Source organism: Aethalodelphis obliquidens, unplaced genomic scaffold, assembly GCF_003676395.1.
Source record: "Aethalodelphis obliquidens isolate GAN/ISIS:26980383/991018 unplaced genomic scaffold, ASM367639v1 scaffold43, whole genome shotgun sequence".
Lineage (NCBI taxonomy): Eukaryota > Metazoa > Chordata > Mammalia > Artiodactyla > Delphinidae > Aethalodelphis > Aethalodelphis obliquidens.
Window position 1 is genome coordinate 3,054,155 of NW_020837987.1, and position 27,969 is coordinate 3,082,123.

At 40.0% G+C, this 27,969-nt stretch overlaps 1 protein-coding gene across 4 annotated transcripts in view; it reads left to right on the forward strand.

Moving 5' to 3' along the window:
* Window positions 1–850: 850 nt before the first annotated feature.
* ZNF507 (zinc finger protein 507) overlaps window positions 851–27,969 on the forward strand; it is a 47,056-nt gene continuing 19,937 nt past the window's right edge. The window contains exons 1-6 of one of the 4 annotated variants that reach the window (XR_003427326.1): window positions 892–1,024; window positions 2,483–2,576; window positions 8,405–10,539; window positions 12,170–12,287; window positions 15,904–16,018; window positions 17,649–17,746. Coding sequence is in view for 3 of the 4 variants with exons in the window: in XM_027079290.1 (XP_026935091.1) it covers window positions 8,407–10,539; window positions 12,170–12,287; window positions 15,904–16,018 (2,366 nt within the window). In the remaining variant the exon portion in view is untranslated. Of the gene's footprint in view, window positions 1,025–2,482; window positions 2,577–6,193; window positions 6,421–8,404; window positions 10,540–12,169; window positions 12,288–15,903; window positions 16,019–17,648; window positions 17,747–27,969 lie in introns of all 4 variants that reach the window. The other 3 variants (XM_027079289.1, XM_027079291.1, XM_027079290.1) reach the window with 3 other exon arrangements.

Genomic DNA, 27,969 nt, shown 5'->3' on the forward strand with positions numbered 1-27,969 from the left:
GTATGCCCGTATCTCAATGAACAAGTCCATTACTATGACTGGAATCTTCAGTTTTACTCCCTTCCTACTGTTCACGGCCCACATGCTCAGTCCGGATCCAAGCACCCTGCTGTGTAGTTCTCAATACACCAGACCTGTCCAGCATTCCTGAAGTTGGGTGGAACGCTTAACTAACATTGCATTTTACTCTGTCAGCAGTGGGATGGAAACAGGACTGCTTATAAAGCTGGCATGTATGTCATAAAACAGATCCAAATGACCAACACCATGGTGCCCTCAGAGGACTGAGGTTGTGCTACCAGGTGAAGCAAGCTACAAGTCTGGTCCTACAACTCTCAGGATGAGTTCTTTCCCTCAAAATCCTCAATCTCTCCAGCAAATAGATTTCCCAGGGCCAGCTCTGCCCCTCACCAGGCACACTTGAAGTCCAGCCATGAACCTAGGTAGCACCTCTACATTTTAGCCAAGAACCCCACAAAAAAGTATAGCCCAACCAAAAGCTGTAACAAATTCAGAAGCATAGGGCTGTAAAGAATGTCAACGCCCACTGCTGAGAGCCAATGAGGGAAAGGAAACCTAGCCCACAGCAGGTTTGGGCGACGTGGGGAGACTCCAAAGTGAGCACTCACTGACTTCTAGACCCAACGACCACTCAGAAGGCCACGCTTGGGCCGTGGGAGCCCGACAACCCGCGCCTTAAGCTCACCCAGGAGCCAGGGATTGCAGTGAGCTGGCAGGGTATCCTCTTTGCGCCCGCCCAGCCGGCGTCCCGGGATGCCCATGGGCGGGGCCTGAGCATCGCCCCGCCCCCTCCGCCCGCCACTCGGGTCACCTGACCTGCCCGCGGCTCACGTGATCCGTCCCAAGCGCCGCCATTTTGGAGCTCCGGATGAGGAGGGAAAAGCTGGGGGAAAGAGGGAAAAGAGCAGGGAGAGAGGTGGGCGAGGACGAGGGTGAGGGCACGGCCGGGCTCCTGGCCGGCCAAAGGAGGCTCGCGGAAGCAGCAGCCGCCGCCCGACCGCAGGTACCGCGCCCCGGGACCGCCCCTCCGCCCGCTGTTAGCGCCGCCGCCGGCCATGTGCGTCCTCCCCTCAGGCCTCTACCGGCGCCGGCTTCCTCCTCAGCCGGCAGACACCCGCCCGATGCTGGCCACATGCCCCAAGTTCCTTGGCCCTTTTTAGTCCTCTGTGCCGCCCACAGCAAGGCCTGTGGAGACCCCGGGCTTGCCCTGCACCTTGGGGGTTGGGGGGGAACCTGCCGCTGCCCGCGTATTCTCACCAGCCTGGCCCGCAGGCAGGCCCGCCGGGTGTCGCTTCCCTCCCCTTTGCACGTGTGCAACAGCTTAGGCCTGTTAGGATGGAGCGAACGACGGTGTCCTCACCGCGTCTGTTGATTACTTTTCTCAATCCGCATCTCCCAAGCCACTGCTTGGTGTAGGAAAACCTAGTACACAGACGCCGTTCTGGTGTTCTGCACCTATTTCGAACCTCCTCCCTGAAGTGGTCTCCCCAGAGATCACGGAGATCATTGGGAAAAGCTCCCACCGTGTAAGACCTGGGGGCATCCGTAGTGAATGGTTTGTGTGTGGAAGGCCTGGATGATTAGTTAGGCAGAGGCCACCATCCCACCCCGTAGGCGATCTTTTTAGTACTGCAGTGGGCTGTAATTTGCTGCCAGTCTGCATCTCTCCTATCCGGCAATTACTGGATTTATCAGTAATTGAATTTGTTCTTTGAGTTTGTACTTTCTTCAGTACTCTGCTCTGATTCAGTGTATGGGTTGCATTACTGATTAAAAGAGAAAGCCTGGCCCTTCATTTCTTTACTTCCCTAACTCGTTTAAAATTAATTTCAGGGGAAAGCCAAATACGTGCTTTCTGCCCTGGCAGTAAACTATTTACTTAACCATAATCGATAAAGTTGCATTCTAGGTGAAATGAATACCATTCTTTGATCTTTTAGATTCATTCTAGGTAGTATAAGAAACAGTAGGAAAGAAATGTAGGACCAGGGCAGGAAAGTGCCTTAGAAGATACATAGGTCAGTCCACTGTGTTTTATCTTTCATGATGCCGTTCAGTTGTAGAATTGCTGGAAGTTTGCAGTCACCCTTTAGATTGTAGTTCTGGTTAAGATTAAAATGGCAATATACAATTTATTGTTTCTTATTTATTAGAAAGTGTTATAAGTAAAACCAATAGTATTTTGAGTTAATTAGATAAATTCTGAGCTAAAACATAAAATGTACAATTATTGGAGAAGTTTCCAGAGCTGTTTTTTCTAACTGGTGCAAAATCCTGAAATCTGCTTGTTAGGTAAATTATGTAAATTTGCGTCACGTAATGGGTTGCGTGGACGTTCCTCTGAATTTCTTTTTGACATGCAATATTGGGCAATTTTTCACTGCCAGAAAAAATAATCATTACTTTGTTTCACCAAGAAAGAGAAATGTTTGATACTATATACTTTCGTTCTTGGCCACAGCTGGATTTTGAAGATCGATCCAGGGGACTGTATTAATTTCGGGAATTGATTTGAAAGACACAGGCTCTGCCACTTAACAGCCATGTAACCTTGGGTAAGTCACTTAAACTGCACTGAGTGTTTCCTTATTTGTAGAGTTGTGTAACACCCACCTAGCCTGTCCCAAAGACTTAATGAAGCTCAAACATACATGTTTGATACTGCCTAGCTGTAAGAGGCTGTTGCTCTTTTCATTTATACTTTATACATTTTTTTGTTCACACTGAGAATTAAGAGGAAAATTGGTGTATTAAGAAAGGATGGATTTAGAATCAGATAGGCTTGGATTCCAGTTCTTAAACTAGCTATTACTTTGCATCTGTGAACCTCAGATTCCTTATCTGCAAATAAAGAGGCCAGTATTACCAGGAATTTCATGAGTAATACACAGAATCTACACTGGCACGACTCTCTGGTCTGTGAGCACCTCAAGGGCAAGGGTTCCCTCTTACTTATTTTGGTAGTCTCCTGCACATTGCTGGGCACGTTATAGGTGCTCAGTAAATGTTAAATCTGAATATTGGTTAACATTAGTTAGACCTTGTGTCTTAATTGCAGCTGCGAAATTCAAATATTCTCTCAGGCTAGATGCCAGCTAAGAAATTTTATACTATGAAATTCATATACTTTGATATTTGCACTTGGTTTTTTCTTGGTGGGCAATTAATAATTAAGCTAAGGAGATTTTAATTCAAGTAAATTACAGCTGACGTTAGTAAGGTAAATCTATAAATAACGTGTAAGCAGTTTCAAGGTAACTTTTTATAGACAGTTTATAGGACAGGAACATGAAAGTTCATCCAGCACAACTCTTGTTTTACATCTGTAGAATGTAAAATGCTCAGAAACAGTGACTTGCTTAAGGTCACACAGCTGAGGTTCCTCTAGGAGAGGGACCCATGAGCTATGTCCCCTGCCTTCTTTTGGCTGGAGCAAAATGAACATTTTATATTTTACAATTACGATAATATGGAAGAACGAGGAATTGGCCGTTACTTCTATAACACAATTTTTTTCTAATTGGAAAGAACAAATTCTTAGTCTGAAAGAAAAGGTTCTTTATATAACATACTGAACTGTCTTTGTACGTTCACAGAAAATTACGGCCTTTCTCTAGTTCTACCCAAGCCCCCATGAATTGTTCAACTTGATTTTACATATGATAACCATACTGCTATAACTGAAAGGAACTAATTAGATGTACAAATAAACCAAATAGCAAATTGTAAGGAAATAAAGACAACTGAAATAATTTGGCTCTATTTTTGGGAAAGACATTAATTATAAGCTTTTGCCTATGGGAGTCCGTTGTTTAGTGAAGACTTGAGACTCAGTGGAGAAGGCTGTAGAACTTTTCTGGCTTGGGATACAACTTTTATTTATTTATTTGTTTGTTTGTTTATTTATAACAATTTGATATATTTGATCGAATGTTATGTCTAAAGATTCCAAACGAGAAAACCCGTGTTTTGCTGATGCCTGTAGTCTTTCCTCATCCTAGTAAACCTTATTGTTCAGCCATACTGATCTTTTCACTAATCCCTAGATAGCATGCTTATTCTCGCTTCTGAAAATCTAATGTTACGGCTGCTTTCTTGTCAGCAAATTCCAAGAAAGCAAAATGGCACTCTCAGATGAGGATAATTCAGAGAGGATGTATTTACAAAGATACTTATAAAGGTGTAGGATTTGTATAGGCAAACCACAGGAATAATTCTGTTATCTGGAGCTAGCAGCATCAGGAGAAGGGAGAGTCCTGTAGAATAGCCTGCCTGGAGAGAATGGCCTTTTGTTGAGGAACACAGCCACTTCAAGGTGACCTAGAGGGAGGAAACCAGGGAAATGAATGTCTTGATCTCCCTTTGCTGCCTTCTTATCTCCTGTCATGGCTCCCCATTGGCATAACTCAACCAGAGGGCATGGGAGCCTAATGAGAAAATCCCTCCTGGGATAGACAGCAGAGTGGAAAAGAGGAGACAGCCCAGAGGGGCAAACGGGTGACGTCCAGCATGCTTTTCTTTTGGAATACAGTGTGCATCTTACCTCTTCAAAAAGCCTTTTCTTCCCTCCCTAGACCAAAATGAGCTCTTCAGTCTCTGTTAGGATTTGGTCATTGGATGTTGCCTTCTGACTATTTCACCTTGTGTACTGCTGGGTTATTTTAAAGCTGTTAATTCTTTTTAACTTCTAAATATGTTAGTCTTATCCATTTAACTTAGTTTTAAACTCTGTATTATAAATTTAAAATTTTTTCAATTCTTCTTGGTACTTGTCTTGGTGCCTTGTACAAAATGTTTTTTTGTAATAAATTTATTTGGGCTTCCCTGGTGGTGCAGTGGTTGAGAGTCTGCCTGCCGATGCAGGGGACACGGATTCGTGCCCTAGTCCGGGAAGATCCCACATGCCGCAGAGTGGCTGGGCCTGTGAGCCATGGCCGCTGAGCCTGCGCATCTGGAGCCTGTGCTCCGCAATGAGAGAGGCCACAACAGTGAAAGGATCGCGTACCGCAAAAAAAAATAATAATAATTAATAAATAAATAAATTTATTTATTTTTGGCTGCGTTGGTTCTTCGTTGATGCACGGGGGCATTCTCTAGTTGCAGCAAGCGGGGGCTACTCTTCATTGCGGTGCACAGACTTCTCATCGCGGTGGCTTCTCTTGTTGTGGAGCATGGGCTCTAGGCGCACGAGCTTCAGTAGTTGTGGCATGCAGACTCAGCAGTTGTGGCTCGTGGGCTCTAGAGCACGGGCTCAGTAGCTGTGGCGCACGGGCTTAGTTGCTCTGCAGCATGTGGGATCTTCCCGGACCAGGGATCAAACCCATGTCCCCTGCATTGGCAGGCAGATTCTTAACCACTGTGCCACAAGGGAAGTCCTTTAACTTTTTATTTTTAAAAATTTTAAACATTTACACAAGTAGAAAGAATAATATAATGAACTCCTAGATGCTCATGATTCCAGCTAGAAAATTTGCCGTTCTCATTTTATATCCTCAACCTGTTCACTCGCCCTCACTCCCCCTTGGTAATTTTTTTTTTTTTTTAGGTTTCATTCACCTTGATCTCTTCTTGGAGGTCATGGATAGTATGCAGATTATCATAATCCAGGTTGTCGGCAATCTTGAGCCACTAGGATTGAATCTGTACTCCTTATTTTTATCTCTTTTATTATTCAAATTTTACTTCACAACATGTAATCCCATATGTATTCAACACACACACACGTACACGCACATTGGTGGCCTAAGTGAAATTTTGGTGAAAAATTTGAGTTGGCCAATATTCAACTTAACTTCCTCTTTGTGTATACTTTATTATGAGCTGTTTATCTAACCTTTTTTAACAAAGCCTTTTGTTTTAATGAGACTTGTGCATCGACTTTGCCATGTGGACCCCAAATGCTTTTTCAGGTGTTCCTTGATGTATTTTATGTTGTCATATCTGTTTTATAGGTGCCATTTCCGTACTTATCCTCAAATGTATGCAGCCTCTAAAATGAGATACTTACATAAATGTTCAGGGAAAATTGGAGCATCTGCTGCAGATTTCCATTAGCTCTTAATGCCTGAGCAGACACAGCTTTAAAATCTGAATGTTTTGTCAGATTCTTTTGTATTAGTCTTTTTCTTGAGATAAGATGAACTCCTCTTCTTCATTTTGCTTTCTTTTTAAGGTACACACTGAAATATCCACGGGGAGCAAATTTGCACTGCTCTGACTCCCTCCTATTATGTCATTAAATAGAAGAAGGATAATGAGTCACCTTTGTAACCCTGTGGGTGTGCAAAGTCTGTTGAGCAAATATTCACTGGTTAACCTCCAGATTATCAGTCAGCCTACGTGGATGTCACATTTCATGGGAAGGAGACCTTCCATCTATAGTAGTGCACCAAATCTTATGTAAGAAATTAAATGTTCAGGGATTCCTATTAGCTATTAAATATTTAAGAAATTTGCATTTAACAATTGAATTGAGAGAAATAAAGCCTTAAGTGAATGACCCTAGAGGGAAATCAGTAATCACAAGAAGAGCCAAAGCTTCCCTTGGCCTAAAAATGTGGAATTCTCGGGCAGTAAGGTGACTTATGAAGTCACAAAGGGTTTTTCTAAAGAAACAAATTGTTTCCCCCACTGGTCCCTTCTTTAGTAACTTAAGGTTGAGTGTAGAGATTTAAAAACATTTCTGTTCTTCCTACTTGAGAAAGGTATAAAGGAGCTAGTCTTTTGAGGTAATGCCCTCAGGTTGTTTAGGGGAGACAGTGGCTAAAGGGCCACTGGCCTTGGGGAGCTGGCATAGCCGTCATTGTTGTAATGGCTGTGGAATGCATTCCCTGCTGGGAGTGCAGCTACTAGTGGAAGAGAAAAAAGCTGATCGCACAGAGCAGGGTATCAGGACAGAGGGAAGAAGTAGTACTAAAGAAGCTGAGAGTAAAATGTTTACCTTTTTGCATGACATGGATCTGGGTATAGAAAAGTTAGTGTGCCACAATGAGTAGAAAATAAGAGAGGAAAATCCATAACTGCTGTCAGTTGATGTGGGAGAACTGGGCCTGCAGCTGGTCAGAGCACTGGTGAGGTCTTGCAGGAGTTTAGGTATGATCTTGGCAGTGGCTAAAGGGCCCCTATATGTTGATTCAGCCATTTGAGGGAAGAGGAGCCAGGATTCGCCTCCTGAAGAGAATTCAGAGCCTGTGAATGAGGTTTAAGAACAGTACGATCTTTGGTCTGTAGCTAGTGCCACTACAAATTTAGCTGGCATTTATTGAATGTTGTGAGTAAGATTCCAGAATGCACCTAAAATGTGGAAAAACAAAACTTGTTGCTGGAAAAAAGTCTAAACTTAAAAACGTGATCCAGGTCAACAAATTAATCTCACTTTAAGCCAAAGGAAATGTTTGAAATGAAAGTACTGCCAGGAAATAGAGTGTTCAAGATTTAGGCTGAAAGATAAGCATTTTATGTTAATGACTTCCTCGGCCATAACACATTACTACAACCTACAGATAACCTGTAGGAAATGACTTTTTTAAGGCCTCTGTGCTTTTTTAGACCTATAACACGACTAGGATATCAATTTTTTCCTTCTCCGATACCCCTTTCCCTTTCAGAAAAAAAAAATGTATGTGTGTATGAGTAATAGTTGACCACTAATATGACCTCTAGAAAAAACCACAGCATAGTTTGTGGTTTATCTTCAGGAAAATAAATCAAAGGAAGTAAAAGAAGGAACTGGATCATTGCTTTTATTTAGTTTCATTTGCATAATACTTCTCAAAATACACTGTTCCCTTTACAATAGGTTACATGCCCATATTTTCACAATTCCAAAGATCTAGGGAGAAAAAACAAACAAACATGCTTTTAGTAATAAAACCACAATTATATTTGGTGCAAGAAGTTGTCTCCCAAGAATTGTATCAGTCATGTGTTGGCTTTACAGAATAGTATTTCATAATAACTTGAGGTGGTTCCACATGCCCTGGGAATGGCTGTATTCCTTTGATAATGGAATAGCAGTCTTTTTTTTTTTTTTTTTTTGGCATTGTGCAAAAGAGAAGGAGTACTGATTAGGTCCAGCTAGATGTCTAGGGGAAAGAAAGTGGAGAAAAAAGGAGATGTAGATTGTTAAAAGTCATTTCCAAAGAAAGAAATGAAGGATGGAAACACCTCAATCATCAGTCTTGATAGGGGACAGCATTCCAAAGAAAAATTGTAAGCAATTTAAGTCTCTGTTGAGGATAGCCAGGTGTATTGATATGGAACTCCCAGGTTAGAAAATACTTAGATTAGCTTAAATTTAAGAGTAGTTTAGATTTCCTGAATTATATGCCTGTAATGATACTGTAACCTGGTGATTCTTTCTGTCATATGTTCTCCTTTTTAGATATGGAAGAAAGCAGCAGTGTCGCCATGTTGGTGCCAGGTATCGGGAAACAGGAAGCTATGTTGACTGCCAAAACTGTCATCAGTTCATCACTGGAAGTTGATGAAAAAAGAAAAGCTAAAACAGATCCATTAATCCATGTTATTCAGAAGTTAAGCAAGATAGTGGAACATGAAAAGTCACAAAAATGTCTTTTAATTGGCAAAAAACGGTCACGTTCAAGTGCTGCAACACACTCTCTTGAAAGTCAAGAATCTTGTGAGATTCCAGCTAAAGTAACCCAGTCACCTGCTGCTGATAATAGAAGGGCTGAGATGTCACAAATACATTTTACCCCTGACTCTCTTGCCCAGAACGATGGGAAGGCTATGTCTTACCAGTGTAGCCTTTGTAAGTTTCTGTCATCATCTTTTTCTGTGTTAAAAGATCATATCAAGCAGCACGGTCAGCAGAATGAAGTGATACTAATGTGCGCAGAGTGCCATATTACATCTAAAAGCCAAGAGGAACTTGAAGCTCATGTGGTAAATGACCACGAAAACGATGCCAACAGTCACACTCAATCCAAAGCTCAGCAATGCGTAAGCCCCACCAACTCTTTGTGTCAGAGAACCTCAGGAAGAAATAATGAAACCATTCCTGACATCCCAGTCAGTGTGGACAGCCCACAGACTCATACCATCCAAACGGCATCTGTGGCAGAAATAGGTAGGAGGAAGTGGTATGCCTATGAACAGTATGGCATGTATCGATGCTTGTTTTGTAGTTACACTTGTGGCCAGCAGAGAATGTTGAAAACACATGCTTGGAAACATGCTGGGGAGGTTGATTGCTCCTATCCAATATTTGAAAATGAAAATGAGCCCCTAGGCTTGCTGGATTCTTCAGTGGCCGCTGCACCTGGTGGGGTCCACGCAGTAGTCATTGCAATTGGAGACAATGAACTGAGTATCCACAACGGGCCGACAGTACAAGTGCAGATTTGCAGCTCAGAGTCATTATCATCTTCGTCTCCTTTAGAACAGAGTGTGGAAGGGGGTGTTCATCTAAGTCAGTCAGTTACCCTTGACCCTAATGAGGAAGAAATGCTGGAGGTGATTTCGGACGCAGAGGAGAACCTGGTTGCTGATAGCCTACTTTCATCAGCACAGAAAATCATTAGCAGTAGCCCAAATAAAAAAGGTCATGTGAATGTGATAGTGGAGCGTCTGCCAAGTGCTGAAGAGACTCTTTCGCAGAAACATTTCCTCATGAATGCTGAAATTGAAGAGGGGAAAACCTTGAGCCAGACAGAAGCCAAGATTGGATGTGAAGGAAGAGATGAAGTCTATCATGCTGATAAATGCACTGTTGATATTGGGGGGCTGATCATAGGCTGGAGCAATACAGAGAAGAAAGACAGTGAGTTAATAAATAAAGGACTGACTACTGATGAGAATGCCCCACCAGGCCGAAGAAGGACAAATTCTGAGTCTCTCAGACTACACTCATTAGCTGCAGAAGCCCTGGTCACCATGCCTATAAGAGCTGCAGAGCTAACACGAGCCAACCTTGGGCACTACGGGAATATAAAGCTTTTAGATCCAGACACTGGACAAAGGCAAGTAGATGGTACATTGGCAACGTATTCTAAAATGATGTCACCACTTAAAAGCTCTTCGGAGGGATTGACTAGTTTCAACCAAAGCAACTCTACCTTAGTAGCACTCCCAGAGGGTAGGCAGGAATTGTCAGATGGGCAAGTTAAGACAGGCATCAGCATGTCCTTACTCACCGTGATTGAAAAATTAAGGGAAAGGACAGACCAAAACGCTTCCGATGATGACATTTTGAAAGAATTGCAGGATAATGCCCAGTGCCAACCCAGCAGTGATACAAGTTTGTCAGGAAGCAACGTCGTGGAGTACATCCCAAACGCTGACCGGCCCTACCGCTGCCGCCTGTGTCACTACGCCAGCGGTAACAAGGGCTACATCAAGCAGCACTTGCGAGTCCATCGACAGAGACAGCCCTATCAGTGTCCTATCTGTGAGCACATAGCTGACAACAGCAAAGACCTGGAGAGCCACATGATCAACCACTGTAAAACAAGAATATACCAGTGCAAGCAGTGTGAAGAATCCTTCCATTATAAGGTAAGCATTGGTTCATGAAATCATTCGGAGAACCTTAGAATTTTAGAGCATGGAGGGAGCTTTGTAGATACAGTCCACCCACCTCATTTTATAGGTAAGGAAACTGAGCCCCAGAAAAGTTTGGTAATCTGCCCATGGGATCCCAACTAATTAGTATTAAAGTTGGGACTGAAGTCTGGGTTGTCTGGTGTAGGACTTTTTCCCCCTGCCTGCCACCTCCTTAACAGGCCCTGTGTTTATTGGTTTAGTGTTTCCAAGTGTATATCTTTCTTAAAGTGTGTTGATTTTAAAGTGCAAGGGAATTACAAGGGATGTACAGTGGAGGAACATTGTACACTCATTTGACTTACACAAATTTAACCCTATGTGATCGATGCAAAAAAATACCTATTTTTCATCTTACGTGGCCCCAAAATGCAAGTCATTCACTTCAGCTGCTACACAACCAACCAACAGTGATTTATATCCTTGCACAAGCAAAAATGGACTGTATGGGACTAATGAAAGACAGCACAGTGGAAATAGAGCCACGTATGTTATATTTTATGGGAAGTTTACAGTACCTTCAAGTACCGTGATTTTCATTTTAAGTGCTACCTAAAACCAGCAACCAGTATGAAAATACTGTTTTTGTAAAGGCAACTTGTGTTCATTGAATCATTGGTTTAGAACTTTTCTTCAATATGCCAGTTGACTGTTTGCGGGGGAAAAAAGTGTATTGTAAAGGGCTAACTGGGATGTCGACTTTTTTCTCAGATTAGCCAGAGTTGGGGTCCAGCTGGTAGTAAACAGGTAAGCAGGAATTAAAAAGCCTTTGAGTCTGAGATTCACTGCCTCTTGGATTGCTCTCATGAAATTCTGAAATGGACTCTGGCCACTGGACAAGTAGCCATTCAAATGGGCTGCAAAGGCAAGTTCCAGGAGCTGCTTTTGCTGCTGCACTCTTTTTTTTTTTTTTTTTTTGCAGTACGCGGGCCTCTCACTGTTGTGGCCTCTCCCGTTGCGGAGCACAGGCTCCAGACACGCAGGCTCAGCGGCTATGGCTCACGGGCCCAGCCGCCCTGCGGCATGTGGGATCTTCCTGGACTGGGGCAGGTGGACTCTCAACCACTGCACCACCAGGGAAGCCCGCTGCTGCACTCTTGATTCATGGGGGTGGGCGTAAGGGGGAAGATGTCCTTGGAGTCGCAGTTCCAACTAAGTCTCTTTTACAAATTTCGTTGATATTTAAAGGCAGAAATCAGCTGAAGTGCAGAAGTTAACTGATTGGATTTACTTTTGTGAAAGTACTGAGTTATTCTGAACACTCTGCTCTTTCCTCTAGGCTCACCAGTGTTTCAGGAAGCATACACATGCCATGCATAAGCACTCCCTAAGACAGTGGTGGCTTCCTTTCAGAGAATGTGAAAAGAGGAACTGCCTTTTTGATAAGATTGTGTTTTCCTTAGTGTATTTCTTTCCATAAGCTGTCAAATGTTTCAAGTAATCTTTTAACACGTTTGATTTTTAAATATTGGTAGCGTGTTCTAGGTACTAGGCGACGAAAGCAGTTAACTCCTTCTACAGCCTCCTAGTAACTGTGTAAATATGTTTATTAAAAATTAAATATTAATTTCTGTCAATTTTTTAGAGTCAACTGAGGAACCATGAGAGAGAGCAACACAGTCTTCCAGATACCTTGTCAATAGCAACTTCTAATGAGTCAAGAATTTCCAGTGATAAAACTGATGGAAAATGTGTTCAGGAAGGTATCTGCATTTTTTTGTATAGACGATATTGATTAGCACATGAAGTAAAAAATGCCCTTCGTTGTCATGTGGGTTATTTTCAGGACTAAAGCTCCATCTATATGCCTCTATTTTTAAACTGTGTGAGTGAATTTTATCTCTGAGTACTAAATGAAGTACTGTATTAGTAAGTACTCAGCCTCAACTGTATAGGCAGATATACTCTGCAATGTATGCTGTCCTATAAGAGCCAAGTACAGCAGAAACCCTGAGATGACATGCCAGCAAGCCAGGGAAGCTGCAGCACAGAAAGAAAGCCTCCTTTCCTTTCTCAGTACCAGCTGACCCACTGAGAACGTAGCTTTTGCAGATGGTAGGCCCCCACCTCAATCTTTAACTGAGGCTTCCTGCTGTGATCTTATTCTTATCCAAGTGTAACTGCCAGATTTCATCTGCATTATTTAAAAAAACAACACAGGCTGTTTTTATGTACTGGTTAGGTATCAGTCAGCCGAGTTTCTGCTAATAGGAATATTAGAATCAAAAGATTTAACTAGAGTTCCATGAAAAGGCGGATGCCACATCCGGAGAATTAAAGTGTAATAAGCTGTGCTTCCTTGCATCATCTCACTTAAATTGATATACTTTAAATGTCTCAAGTGTAGTACATAGTGTTTATGGGAAGTAAAATATACTGGAGTGACTTTCCTTTTTAGATTTCCTAAGAATTAAAGTTAGGAACAACTGCAGAGTAAAGTGTTTTACCATAATGTTTCATTAAACTGACCCCAGAAAGCAAAACTGGTTCTAGAATGTTTCTGAAAGAACTGATTTTGATACCGCTGCAGCACCAAAATTCCCTTGTCAAACAGATGTCATCCCTGTAAAACTATCCAAAACAAAAGGAGTTTATGACATAGCATCTGTTCCTGCCATAGATGGCTGAGCTAAAACTGTTTTGTTTCCTTTTTACAAAATAGCCCTAAATGCCTCCTTTTATTTTAATTCATTATGTTTCCATATCCCCTTTAAAGGAGACATTAAAACATTTGATATCTTTGGGCCATAAATCCCTAATGAAGGAATAAAGTAAGTACTACTCACTCAGTGGCCCCAACTGTGGTTACTACCAGTGGTAGAATATGTCTTTTCTAGCACCATCTCTAAAAACAATAATTTTAAACTGGCCAAATGGGTTAACAAATTAAAATGCACGATTTGAATTAAAAATATTGAAATGTCAGCTCAAAATTAAAATAACCAATTTGAGCTTCATGGCATTAGCGTCTATCCACCACATTCCATTTTGCAGCCTCTCTTCTTTGTGGCACATGCTCTGTTTCTTAGGGCTACACGTATGGATTTTAAGTTGCTTGCCATGCCTCTCCTCCCCAACCCCACACCTCCACTTGGCTCTATTTGCTGTTCTCTATCGTGGTAGTGTAACAATTCAGACGGCTGATAACCTCCAGCGTACTTACATCTATACTGATAGTTTATTGATTCGGTATTAGATTTCTCAAAATCTAGTTTTCAGGCCAAAGAACAAGTTTCTAGCTCACAAAGAAGATAAAAATAATTCATGTTTATCAAAACTTTTTTAACCCTTTAATAAACTAATTAAACAAGAGGGGAGATGCATGCTTCTGTGGCTTCCAGTCTTCATCCATCACAATAGCACTGATAACTTGTGGCACGTTTTTGACTTAGAGATCCAATGTAATAGTACCTCAGACATTTGTTCTGCCAGAAGGCGTGGAGTGCCCATCTTGAGCTGGATACTGTGCTAGGTGCTTGGAGTGCGGTGGAGGTGTCACTGCCTTCGAGGTACCCAGCCCAGTGAGGAACCCAAAACTGTACTGACAGGTATGTCAGCAAACACCACAGGTGCTCTGAGAGCTCTGGGCAAAGCACTTTCATATGATGTTTCTTCATGAAATTTAATTAAATTGTTCTTTATTGTAAATCTGTAATTTGCCAAGTCCTGGGGATTCTGTGTAAGCAAAACAGGCAGATCCCTACCCTCAGGGAGTCTCCAGCTAGTGATGGGTCAGACTTGACCCAGACATGCAGGTAACGTACAGACTGCGGTGAAGGAGGAGTACAACATGCTCCTGGGCTTACCAAACCATGCTGGGAGGTTCCAGTATTTCCATTTTGTAGATGAATAAACTGAGTCCTTAAGAGGTGAAATAATTTGCCCATGATCACATTGGTACTAAGTGGCAGAGCAGAGACTAAGCCCAAGTTTTTGAAATTTAAATCCAATATTCTTTCCATTGGAAACAGTTGCTTGAAGTAGCACAGGCTCTCATTCTGTGCTATATTAAGTTTTTCCATCTGTCATTTTTATTAGTTGTCATTGATCTGTAATATTTCTCACACAAAACCATTATCCAATATTTCACACTTCATTTTTTCAGAGTTTGTTTTTTTTTTTAACTGTATCTGGAGCAGTGCCACTTATCAAGTCCAAGTTTTTAACCTACCAATTAAGAGCAATACTTAGATTATAATTATGATTAGTGTGTGTATTAATGTTACAGATTTATACCAGGAAATCAGGACATTTTGTTCTGCCTGGCAAAAATAGTTACTAGCAAAAGAAATTTTAATTTTAGAAAGCTTAAATTTAACCTAAGGATTTTCTTTGTTTTGCTAAAATTTCCATGTGGGTTTTCTTTTGTATCACCACTTTTACTTTTATGCAGTGTGTGCTGTGTTCTACCTAAGCTTTCTTCCTGTCGTGTCTTGTTCTTCAGCTTCTATGCTTGCTTTGTTTCTGAATATAAAGCAGTCAGGCTATGAATAGGCTGTGGACTTTGTGGTGACAGAAGCGTAAATAAATCACTGAGTATCTTCAGGAACAGTTTCCTATGACCAACTCATTCTCCTTGTATTGCCTCAAGCTTACCCTGATTTGAATTCCCCAGCCCTGTTGTTGCAGAGTGAGTTTAGTGACAAGGCCTGTTCCCATGGATCCATGTTTCCTGGATTTCGGAGAGCTGCATATTCATGTTAGTCCTTGTAAGCTGTCAGTTTACTAGGTATAATTATACTACATTAAATAGCACTTAATACTTTGCCATTGCTTTCCCTTCTGTTGTTGCTTTGATAGCTGACAGTTATAAACAAAGGAAACCTACAGAGTGAAAAAGCTTTGGGCTTTTTATATTGAGTTTGTTAGATATGCTTTGTAGCCATACTTTATAATGTTGTATTATAGTATTACAGCTTGTTGGCAAATCAATGTTTCCTTAAGACAATATATCCAATATTGATTAGACTAACACCTTTCAAATTAACAGTGTATCTCTGGTTAATTCACCTGTTACACAATCAGCAGGGCAGCTGGCATCAGGTTCATTATATTTTAGAATTTTGTACAAGGTTATGTAGAAGCTAACCCAATGTATCTATGTTTACAGATCAGATGATATTCACTTTATATCCACTGATAGTGCAGATGTAGGAGAACCTGTAAAGCTACATTCAAACTTGTTAACTTTATTAAACAGTGAGAAAGCCTTCATTGAAATGTTAGTACTGTGTGGTATACATACTCATTTACAATGGAATGTAAATGCTGTCATTTTAATCAAAGCACGTCACTAAAACTGTGAAATACTTTGTCCAGGGAATAAGTCGTCGGTCCAGAAACAGTATAGATGTGATGTATGCGATTATACAAGTACAACGTACGTTGGTGTCAGAAACCACAGACGAATCCATAATTCTGATAAGCCTTATAGGTAAGTGTGATGATCCTAGAGTTTTAATACTTGTGTTACAATACTCTATAGTAAAGAAAAAAGTAGAAGTAATTAAAAATTCATAGCAGTTGTTTAAACATAGGTTAAGCACGAAGAAACTTTCACTTCCTGGTTTCATGAGTATTGCTTACTTTGTTAAAGAATATGAATTTTAAGCTTGAGTCTTAGGATGATAGGCTTTTTTTGTTTTGTTTTTTTTGCGGTACGCGGGCCTCTCACTGTTGCGGCCTCTCGTTGCGGAGCACAGGCTCCAGATGCGCAGGCTCAGCAGCCGTGGCTCACGGGCCCCGCCGCTCCACGGCCTGTGGGATCTTCCCGGACCGGGGCACGAACCCGTGTCCCCTGCATCGGCAGGCAGACTCTCAACCACTGCGCCACCAGGGAAGCCCTAGGCTTATTTTTGACTAGATTTTGTCTAGTTGCAATATAAGAAGATGTCTATATCCGTCAGTTTCATGTGGGTATAAACTCATGGCAGTTTTCAGTGCTTAGAGTACATTTCAATAATTTGGCAGTTAAGTACTCAATATTCCAGCAAAAGATTCTTAAAACTTAAAAGTAATAAAATTCCCTATGAAAGATTCTGTTTTTGAAAATAAATCTATCGTGTAGAGTAAGGTCATTTAATTTAATTTTGTCACTTGATTTTTTACAAAAGCCAATTCTAATACGTATTCAGAAAATATAGGCATTCTCAGTTGATCAAGATAGGCTGATAAATAGAAATAATTACTTCTTAAATAAACTTTGCCCCTTGAGAATAAACTGCTTGTTGTTTAAGTATAGTAAAGATGCAGATATTTTTGCATAGTTTGTCCAGCTGTCACAGAGCAATTTGTTCTACTTGCAGCTGTGAGGGAACATCAAGCTTCCACTCAGAGTTAAGCCAGTCACCATAACCAATAGTGAGTGCTAGGCAGTGGCATGAGCTCTTTTAACCCCTTAACAAAACTTGATTCGTGTTTTAACACTCTCCCCAGGTTTTATAGGTATGACACAGGTCACTGTGGGAAAGTTACTGTATTAATATGTAAATGAAAACCTGACAGACTATGCCTTAAAATGCCATTGTTTGATCCCATAGTGTGGCTCTCTCTATATATATATGTATACGGTTTTAAATATTTAACACACACTTAATTCGCTAACCAGCAGACTTATTTATAATCACTTTGCAGGCAGTGTATCTCTTTGCAAAAAGTTTTGTAGCTCCATGGAAGCTGTTTGATGTTGTGTCATTGTCTCTGTTTTTATTTCAAATATTTTTAAAACTGGGATTGCTAAGAAAGATTTTTCCCCTATTATTAAGGCCATTAACCATTATTAACAATAGCTCAATGCCATACATTGTAGATGAAGCATGCTAGGTAGTATTTAACATGTATCATTTACACTAGGAAATATTTAGGAGAGCGTGATGGAAATGGAGGACACTAGTTCATCTGATATGAGGAGAAAGCCTTGTCTTTATATTTCAGGTGTCTGTTCTTAAATTTAATGACATACCATGTAATCCAGGCAAGAATAAGATAACATTCTCTGGGTCTAGAACTAGACTGTTCGTTGAAATTCACTGAGAAATATTTATTGAGCAAATATTATGTTCCAGGGGCTGTGTTAGACTCTTAGACTGTTGTCACAATAAAAAGGTATCATCCCATCCTGATGGTGGCCCAGATTTCACAGAGGACAAAAAGGAAAAAAAAGGTATCATCCCTGCCATCTTGAAGCTTTAGACAATGAACAAGTAAACTCTCAAATATACAATTATGATAGATTTATGAAGGAGGTTAATGATTGATTCTGGTTCTGTAGAAGAGAGTTTCACATCCACCTGAATAGATTAGTCTTAAGCTAAAAGACTCATTTTGATAGCTTTTGCTATTTTAGGGATTATGTTTTCTCATGTTCTTAAAATACTCACACTCATAGGATTGGTTGCAAGTTGTCCTAGGGACTTCCTTCCAATGGGCAACATCCTGTGAGAATCTTCTTCCTGTTACATCAGAGAAGTCTCAGTATGTTATTTTCCAGATTTGTTCACACTGTCTCACTGGGTTTGGCCTGAGTGCCTTAGAAAAAATGATGTCATACCAACCCCTCCATGTAATTATTACCTTTCACGTAAGACTTATTTTCCAACTTTCGAATCTTGTGACTCTTCTTTTAACCTTCTTTAAATACTTTAAATACTTATCCTTCTTTGTCTTCGTGGGATTTGCCGTCTACAGAGCATTATGGATTAACATGTTCTATTCCAGTATGTTTCTGGGACTTTCTCTTCATTGTCACATACTGTTTGCCTTAAGCTTAGCTAGGAAGCACAGCCTTCTTGATATCTAATTTAATCACAGTAGTTTTTCTGGCTTATTTCATTTGTGCTTCACTCAGTTCTGCTGCCTAGTACACTTTTGGTCAGAGTTGAGACTTGTTTTCTCAGGGTGCCTACCCTGTGCATTTCTCATTCCCTACTTTTTGTAAAGAAACGTGCTCACAAGTAGCAGTGATAAATTTCTTATAGAGTGAGAGTGCATCGCTACACCACATGTAGTCTTTGCATGAGGGCAGAACAGGTTGATTGTGTGTGTTTAATGTGCCTGTTATGTGCCTGTTTCTGCAGTATTGATAACTATTCTTTTCTCTTGCCTTTGCTTTTATGTTGCCATACTGGTCCTTCACTGAGCCCATTCGTGTGATCTGGGCAGTATAGCTTCATGTATCAGAGCCCTGGCTCTGGGAGCACATAGTCCTGGGACTGAATCTGAGCTCTCTGACTTATGGCATTTGTCCCCTTGGGCAAACTATCTCACTTCTCTATGCTTGGCCTTGTCATTTCTAAAATGAGGATAATTAAGACACCTGCTTTACAGGACTGTTGTAAGGACTAAATTAAATACCATATGTAAGATCCTGGCACATCATAAGCACCCCATAAATGGTAGCTGTCTAATAGTTATTGGGCCCAGTTTTTATCCTTACCCCTTCTCACTGATTCATTCATTGACCTCTCATCATTTGGGAAACAGAGTAATTCTGTTCGTGGACAGGAAGCTTATTAGTTTTTTGTTTGTTTTTTTTAACAAGAGACATGCTGTACCCAGGCAGAAATACTGTCACAGCTGAGGTCCCCATGCTGTGTTAACTGCCTTGGAGGCGACTCTGTCTTGGGGAGCACTCGTGCTCTAGTCTCAGCCTGGACCATACACCACCTCTGCCCAACCGGGTGACCCTGGGGATGTTATTCTAAGCTAACCCTCCTTTCCCATATGAACCTGGTGAGAATATTGCTCAGCTCATAAATTTTGGGGAGGATTGAATGAGATTATATGTATTAAGCACCGATCATGTTACTTGGAGCATTGAAGGGCCTGGTTCCTTTCTTCTGCTCATCAAGTCATGAGGTCATCTCAGAAACCCTGTCCTCATTGCAGAAGGAAGAGAGCTGTTTTTCATTCCCATGTTAGGACAGGGAAAGATGAAAAAAGCATCATCCCATCCCAGTCCTACCAAATGCAGCAGACTTTGTTTTTCAGTGCTTTATTAAGGAACATTCTGAGTAAACCACATACCAGTTATTGTTATACTTGATATTTATAACACTGACCCCAAAAGTTACTAAAAGGTCCATTCAGAATTTTCAGGTATTGGATTGTCTTCAGTTTAGTTTAATATTGCAGTACTAGAGTTCCCCCTGCTTTCCTTCCCCCAATACCACCTTTGTGAATGACTGGCTAGAGATGGAGATGGGACAACAAAACGTCTTCCTCAGGTTCCCAAGTTTCCTCCTGACTATGTGGCATTGAACCCATTTTCCCTTAGAAACATAATTGTATTGGTACTTAGGTTCCAAAACTACATGGCAAGGCGGAGGGTAGGAGGGACAACATGGCAGAGGGAAGTACATGGTCTTTGGACTGAAGTACTCAGTACACTCCCTGGCACATAGTAGGTACTCAGTAAATGACTGGTAATTATGTGTATACCTCAGTTTTTTTAATCTATAAAATGGCTCTGGTTGTATAAGTTTATCATATTTTGAAAATAAATATGTAGTAATATTCTTCCTTAAGTAGAAGAGCTACCCAGATATGTATGTTGATTTTTTAATACAAATCCTATTTTAATACCCAGCCCCAAAATACCCAGTATTTCCTTAAATGTTTCAAAAGTATCCTTTTAGAGTTATTTTGTTTATATTAGGAGGTCTAAACATTGCAATTGATTGATAAGTCTCTGTCTCTTTAAAATTTTGAAATACACTTTATAACTTACGGCAGTATATATCATGAAAATTGCGTAAGTTAAAAACATACAGTTTGATGCATAAATTAAAAGCATACAGCTTGATGAATGGTCACAAAGTAAACCCATCCTTGTAACTCCTCAGACCAGGAAATAAACCATTGCCAACTCCTCAGCAGCACCCTCTTCTTGGCCCTTCCACTCACTAACTTCCCCCTATTCCCCACCAGGTGATCACCATCTTGACTTCTAACATCATAAATTAGTTTTGCCTGTTTGTGAACTTAATATAAATGAAACCATACAGTACATATTCTTTTATGTCTACCTTCTTTTTTTTTATGAATTTACTTTATTTTTGGCTACATTGGGTCTTCATTGATGCGTGCAGGCTCTCTCTAGTTGCGGTGAGCAGGGGCTACTCATTGCGGTGGCTTCTCTTTTGGCGGAGCACGGGTTCTAGGCGAGTGGGCTTCAGTAGTTGTGGCACGTGTGCTCAGTAGTTGTGGCTCGCGGGCTTCAGTAGTTGCTTCATGTGGGCTCAGTAGTTGTAGCGCATGGGCTTAGTTGCTCTGTGACATGTGGGATCTTCCCGGACCAGGGATTGAACCCGTGTCCCCCGCATTGGCAGGCGGATTCTTAACCACTGCTCTACCAGGCAAGTCCCTATTTCTAGCTTCTTTCACTCAACATCATTGTGTGTAATCAGTGTAGAACTAATGCATTCCTTTTTATTACTGTATAGTATTCCATTGTAAGATTATACCACAATTTATTTTTTTATTGTACTACTGATGGATATTTGGATTATTGCCAGATGTTCCCCCATTGTGAGTAACACCATTTTGAATACTCTTTTACATATGTTTTGGTGCATATATGAAATGGTTCCTTTTCCATTGGTTTATACCTAGGAGTGTAATATGTGGGTAGTGAGGGTGTGCTATGTTCAGGTTTGGTGGATATTGTCAACAGTTATCCAAAATGGTTATACCAGTTTACAGTGGTTGTACCAGTTCATACCCTCATCAACACTTTGTATTATCAGTCTTGAATTTTGATCATTCTGGTAGGTGTGTATGTTGTTGTGGTTCTCATTTGCATTTCCTGATGATTTATGACGTTGAGCATCTTTTCATTTGTTAATTGCACATTTCTTTATTGGGTGGTCTGCCTTTTACTGACTGATTTGCAGCAGTTCTTTATGTGTTCTGAATAGAAGTTTTTTTGTCTATTATGTATATGGCACATATCTTCTAAACTGTGGCTTGCCTTTCTACTCTCAGTGGTGTCTTTTGAAGAACACAGATTTCTAGTTTTAATGTAATCGAATTTATTAATCTTTTTCTTTGTAGTTAGGGCTTCCATGTCTTTATACTCTGAAGTTGATGCTGATTTTTCTGAATAGCCTTGTGAGTAAGGTAGACGATGAAGGGAGGGGTAAAAATGTGTGCTTATAAAATAATGACCCTGATTTTCAGGGATTCACATCAACTGGGTCAAAAAACCTGTGTGCTTATGTGTTAATGACCCTGATTTTCTAATATGACACAAAAAGTAAAAGAAAAATCTTAAAAAAAAAATCCAGGGACTTCCCTGGTTGGTGGTCCAGTGGTTAAGACTCTGCCTTCCAGTGCAGGGGGTGTGGGTTCGAGCCCTGGTCGGGGAACTAAGATCCCACGTGCCTCGCAGCCAAAAAACCAAAACATAAAACAGAAGCAATATTGTAACAGATTCAATAAAGACTTTAAAAAATGGTCCACATCAAAAGAAAAAAAAAATCCAGAAAGGTTTTAAGCAATGGAAATGACATTTGGAATGACAGGGTTGCCTCCTGTGTGTGGTCAGTCATTGTAAAAAGTCTGGTCTTTATGTAAATATAAACATATTACAAACAGTAATAATAATAGCTAACTTTTTTTTAGAACATTTTTCATGGACCAGGCAATGTGCTAAGTACTCAATATGTGTCAGCTCACTTAATCCTCATGACAGCCCAGTACTTAGGAATATTACTACCCCAGTGTTGTAGATATGGAAACAGAGGCTGGAAGGACTGAACAATTTTCCATGGTCTCAGAAGTGGCAGAGCCAGGGCTTGAACCCTTGCTCCTGTCAGCTATGCCGTTCTGCCTGTACCTGCTTGGCCAGAGAGAACTCTTCGTGAGCCGTACTGCTGCTGCATACCAAACCACCTCCAACTTAGTGGTGTGGAACAACAGCTCTTTTATTTTGCTCAGGGATTCTGTGGGTCAGGAATTCAGAAAGGGCACTATAGGGGTGGCTTGTGTCTGCTCTGTGAGGTCTGGGGCTCGGGAGGGAAGGCTTGAAGGCTGGAGGTGACTGAGACGGCTGAGGTTGCAGGCATCTGAAGGCTCCCTCACCAGTCTGGGGGTTGATGCTGGCTGTCAGCTGGGGCCTCAGCTGGAACACGTACATGATTTCTCCACGTGGACTTTCCAGATGTGCTAGTTCCAAAAGTGAATGCTTAGGTAAGAAGTAGACAAAAGCTGTATTACCTTTTATGACCTACCCTTGGAAGTCACATACCATCACTTCCACCATACTTGCAGACTTCTTAAATCTCTTTTAATCTGAAGGCATGTTGAATCGTTAGTCAATTGTGTTGGCTTGGGGAAAATCTCAAGTCTTTGAAAAACTTCAGTTTGTTTTAAGGAAAACAGTTTAGCTGATAGTTTAATTTGGAGGGAAAATATATGTTTTGTTTGGAAGGAATGAACTACAGGAGTTTGTTTTTCTCAGTGGCATAAAGAGTTCTTGGGTTCATCACAAAATTTGAAATGGCTACTTCTCTGGGCCTTAGTTATTTATTCCTTTAAAAGCGTAGAAAACTAATTGAATGTGGTAAGACAAACCCTATTGCAAAATTTCTCCTGCAGTCTTTTCATGTATGTTCAAGTCACACCTCGAATATTGCAGGACATCCGCATTCTGCTTTCCTCTGCCTAACCTCTCAAGACAGTTCCTAATTGAATCAGACCTGGAGTAATGTCCAAGTAAGGCCCCAGGCGAAGGAAATAGGGTAGTTTAACCACATCCTTATCTCTGTGGGGTTCTGGGACTAAAGTAACTGACCCTTTATCGATGGGAGAAAGCCTGTAGAAAAATTCAGTCCGTTTTTTAGCCAGATTGAGAAACCTTGGGTTTTCCAATGTCAGATGTTTTCCACACCACCAAGCAACTCAATTCTCAGCAGATATTAGCTGAGTGTTCTGCAAATTTAATTCAATTCTGACACTTTTCCACCTGGAGATAGTATCAGATCCCACCAGTTAAGGGCCCAGTCCCACAAGACTGCCGTTACTTCAGATGCCAATCACAAGTCTATGTTGTTACCTGTGCTTCTGACTGGCTGACTGTAAATCAGGTTTTAAATCAACTGTAAATGAGGTTCTCGTGACCCCCTCCTCAGGTTTGATTAATTTGCTGGAGAGGATATTATAAAGGATACAGATGTACAGCTGGATGAAGACGTACAGAGGGCAAACTCTGTGGAGAGGTGGAACTTCCATGCCCTCTCTGGACATGCCACTCTGCCAGCCCTTCCATGTGTTCACCAACCCGGAAGCTCTCTGAACCATCCTTTAGGTTTTTATGGAGACTTCATTACATAAGCACCATTGATTAAATCATTGGCCTTGATGGCTGAACTTAATCTCCAGTCTCTCCTCTGGACTGAAAGTTCCTACCCTCTAATCACATGGTTGGTTCCTCTGGCAGTCAGCCCCAATCCTTAGTTTACCTAGGAGCTTTCCAAAAGTCACCTCATTAACATAACAAAAGACTTCACTGCTCTCATTACTTAGGTGATTCCAAGGGTTATAGGAGCCCTGTGCCAAGAACTGGGACTAAGACTAAATACATATTATTATAAATCACAATATCACAGGTTTCTACATTGACTTTCTGTTCTTTTTCTGACTCAACAAAACACATGGTCATGGAAATTACACCTTCATAAAAGAATATAGATAATAAAAAAGTAAACTATAATTTCAGAAAATGAGTGCAGCGAAGTGAATAGAACAAGATAGTAGTATAATAGTGGTTCTAATTTTTTTTTAACGAAGAGAATTTGGTTTGCTCCATGGAATTGTATAGGAAAAGTGGAGAAGGAATGAAAATGTGAAAATAATATTTTAGCCAACGGAAATATATTCTAAGGGAGAAAAAATATATTTTAAGCCACCTTTACATAACTTCGAAGTTGAGGTTCTCTTATAGTATCCCTTCTCTAATCAGTTAAAAATCATTTTAGTAAATGCTTACCCTTATCAGATTGTTCCTACTTTTTTTTTTCATACTTAGATCTTTTAATGAATATTCACCATTATAAGTGTCCCTTCAGAATAACCTTTGTACCAGGCTAAGGTAGGTACTCATAGAATTAGGACTTAGTTGTTCAGCACACTGCTCTTGCTTTATCTCTCCTTTCCTCTCCTTAAAAAAAAAATTTTAAGGACTTCATATTAAGGGATATTGATTAACAGCAGATTTTACAGAAATAAGTCTTTGTCCAACAAAATGAGAGAGAGAAACTTGGAAAGTAAAAAGCTTCATCTATACGCATTGTTTACTTAGGAAAGCTAATGAAAGTGGTAGATTCTAGGTTAGCTCATAGATTACATTGAATTGTTAGAAAAGAGCATTTCTGACCATGCATAATATTTCACTGTAAATTTTAGCTTTTCTCAAACTTTAAGGTGTACTTGTCCTCCACACACTATTCTAAAAATAATTTGAGTGTTTACTTCTGGAATATGTGATTCACTACTTCTATAAATATCCATTATTTATTTATTTTAATTTTTATTTTTGGCCATGCCACACAGCTTGTGGGATCTTAGTTCCCCAACCAGGATTGAACCCGTGCCCCCTGCAGTAGAAAGCGCAGAGTCCTAACCACTGGACCACCAGGGAATTCCCTCCATTATTAATTTAAATGTGCTTATTTCATCATACCTGGTGCCTCCCTAATGTAGTAAATGCTGACAGGTCAAAAGCCTTAAAAATGGCAATGTCCCATAGTTCAGGAACCTTCTTACCTCTCGGAAAGTAAGAGGGGCAATCAATATGGGGCACACAGGGAGTTTCAAAGGTATACTGGTAATATTCTATATCTTAACTATGAGTGTTCATTTTTTCTTTATTATTCTTAAAGATTATGGGGGTTGGGGGGATGGACTTTATCCTACAGAATAATCAGCAATAGATATAGAACATATTTGTTACAAGATTGTTTATAATGTTTAAAAGATCAAAAACATTCTCTGTACTAATAGTAGAACGATTAAGTGATGACACTTTCATAGAGTGGAACATTAAACCCCATTGAAAATTTATAACTTTTAACTTGAGAAAGTACTATGGAACATTGTCAAAAATAGGATTAAAAATCTGTAGTATTTTCCACTTTTGCTTCAGATCTATGTATGTACCTTAAAAAGATTGGGAAATTATGCAAGTGATTCTTTAGAATCTGTACTTAACTTGCCTGTATATTTTTTGTATAAGGGATATAGATTATATAATCAGGGAAATGTTTAAATAAAGACCGCATTTGCTGACCAGGTGAGTTAGGACGGAAATTGGCTTAGCAATTTTATCTAAACATCCAAAAGCAGGGGCTCCCGTTTTAGACAATATACCAAAGTAGATAAAGTGAACAGCTCTCCCAATGACAATAACTAAAATGCTAGGTAAATATTTAAAACAGTGTTTATATGTATAGTTCATCTATCAGGGAAACTGAGAAACTGCAGAGGTAAAAATCAAAGTAAAGCAGGTAGCCTGTGAGGTAAATGAGCTATACCTATTAACATGAATGAATCTCAGAAACATTGAGCCAAGACAAAGAAGTCACACAAGAATACATAAAGTGTGATTCTATTTATATGCTCAAAAATATGTGAATAAACAATATGTTAGGGATACATATAGGTAAAACTAAGAAAAAGTAAACAAATCATATAATACAAAATTCAGAGAAGTGATGCCTCTTTTGAGGAGGAACAGGTATGAGATGTTGAAGGAACCCACAAAGAGCTCTTCAGAGGTAATGTTCTCCCTTAAGCAAGTATTATGAACCCAGTGTTTATCATTTTTTTAAATTGCATATACACCTTATACCACTCTTACATGTTTCACCAAAAATCATTTTTTCAGTCATAAATGTAAAGTATTACAAATTCTGTGGGACAAATGCTGATAAGGAAATGAAGTTAAGTACGTGGATTTTGTGGGTAGTTCAGTTTCTTGTTTGACGTTTTGATTGGGTAATACATATGTGCACAGAATCAGCTTGTCATAGTTTCCTCTTAAAATAATTCTGTTGCTGTTTGTATTGGGATCATGTTAAGCTTCTAGATTAATTTAGAAAGAATTAACAACTTTATACAAACAAGGTATGGGCTTTTCCATTTTTTCAGGTCATCTATTCTGTCCCTTTAAAGTTTTTTCCATGTATATTATTGTGTACATTTCCTGTTTTGCCTGTGTGTATATCCACACACACATATATGTGTGTATTAAGTACACAGATAGTCCTCGGTTTGTGCAATAGCATGGGACTTTAAAAATGACCGTGCAAGCTGGAACCATGCAAAGCCATCTTAATTAATGGTGAAAATTACAATTGTTCGATTACCTTTAAACATTTTTCTTAAAACATTAAAAACTCTTTTCTGTCAGTTATATAGGGAAATTAAAAATACTAAAAGTAATATTAACCTAGTACACTGTAACTTAAAACTTAGAAACATTGAGAATTAAAGTGTTTTATTTCTTGTAAGAAACTTCTCAAGAGTAGTTTGCGCGGTGCTTGCCTTCTCATTGTAGGCCTTACAGCATGGGGTGAGCAGCTTTTCTGTGCATTGGCCAGTTGTCATACTCCTTTCTAAGTATGGATCAACTTTCAAAGACATTTTATCCTTTGCTCTTTAAATATCATGAAACATCTCCGAGAGTTTCTGTAATATGAAATTTTTCACTGGCATAACCTCCCTGGGGAATAACTTTCCTTATTTATGTCGTTAAGTTCATCTTCATGGAGATCCTCTGGCTGCATATCCCGAGTTTCTTCAGTGGTGGCAGTGTCAGCATTCCTGTGGTCAGCTATTTGTTCTCTAACTCCATTTACATTTGAGTCTAATTTTACTTCCAGTGTTACCACTTTTCTGTTTCTTGCTCTATGTACTTCCATTTTGTTGGCCAGTTCTCTCTTTTGGATTATCCATTTTTGTAAAATGTTACATGGGTTTATCACTGGGATACAAGGAGGCAACGTAACTACATACTTTGCTGTCTGTGAGTGAATTAATAGAAGTGAGTGACTAATCACTGACAGACTTTGAAAGAAACGACATAATTAGTCACTGATCATAAAGCACCTTTGTTTTCATAGTGGACCAAAGAGTTCCGGTGAAGTTTGTACTCTACAGTTACTCACAGTTAATGTACTATGAAATTTGAACAGTGTTGTTAGGAGACTCATTTAACTAAGCCATAGTAACCAAAATCCATGCATATCAGAACCATACACAGCAAGGACTGCCTACATACACACAAGCACACACATACACACATACTTATTGCTAGGCTTATTCCTATGTATTTTTTTTTTTTTCCATTGCTCTTATAACTTGGATCTTTTTCTTCCTTTCCTAGCT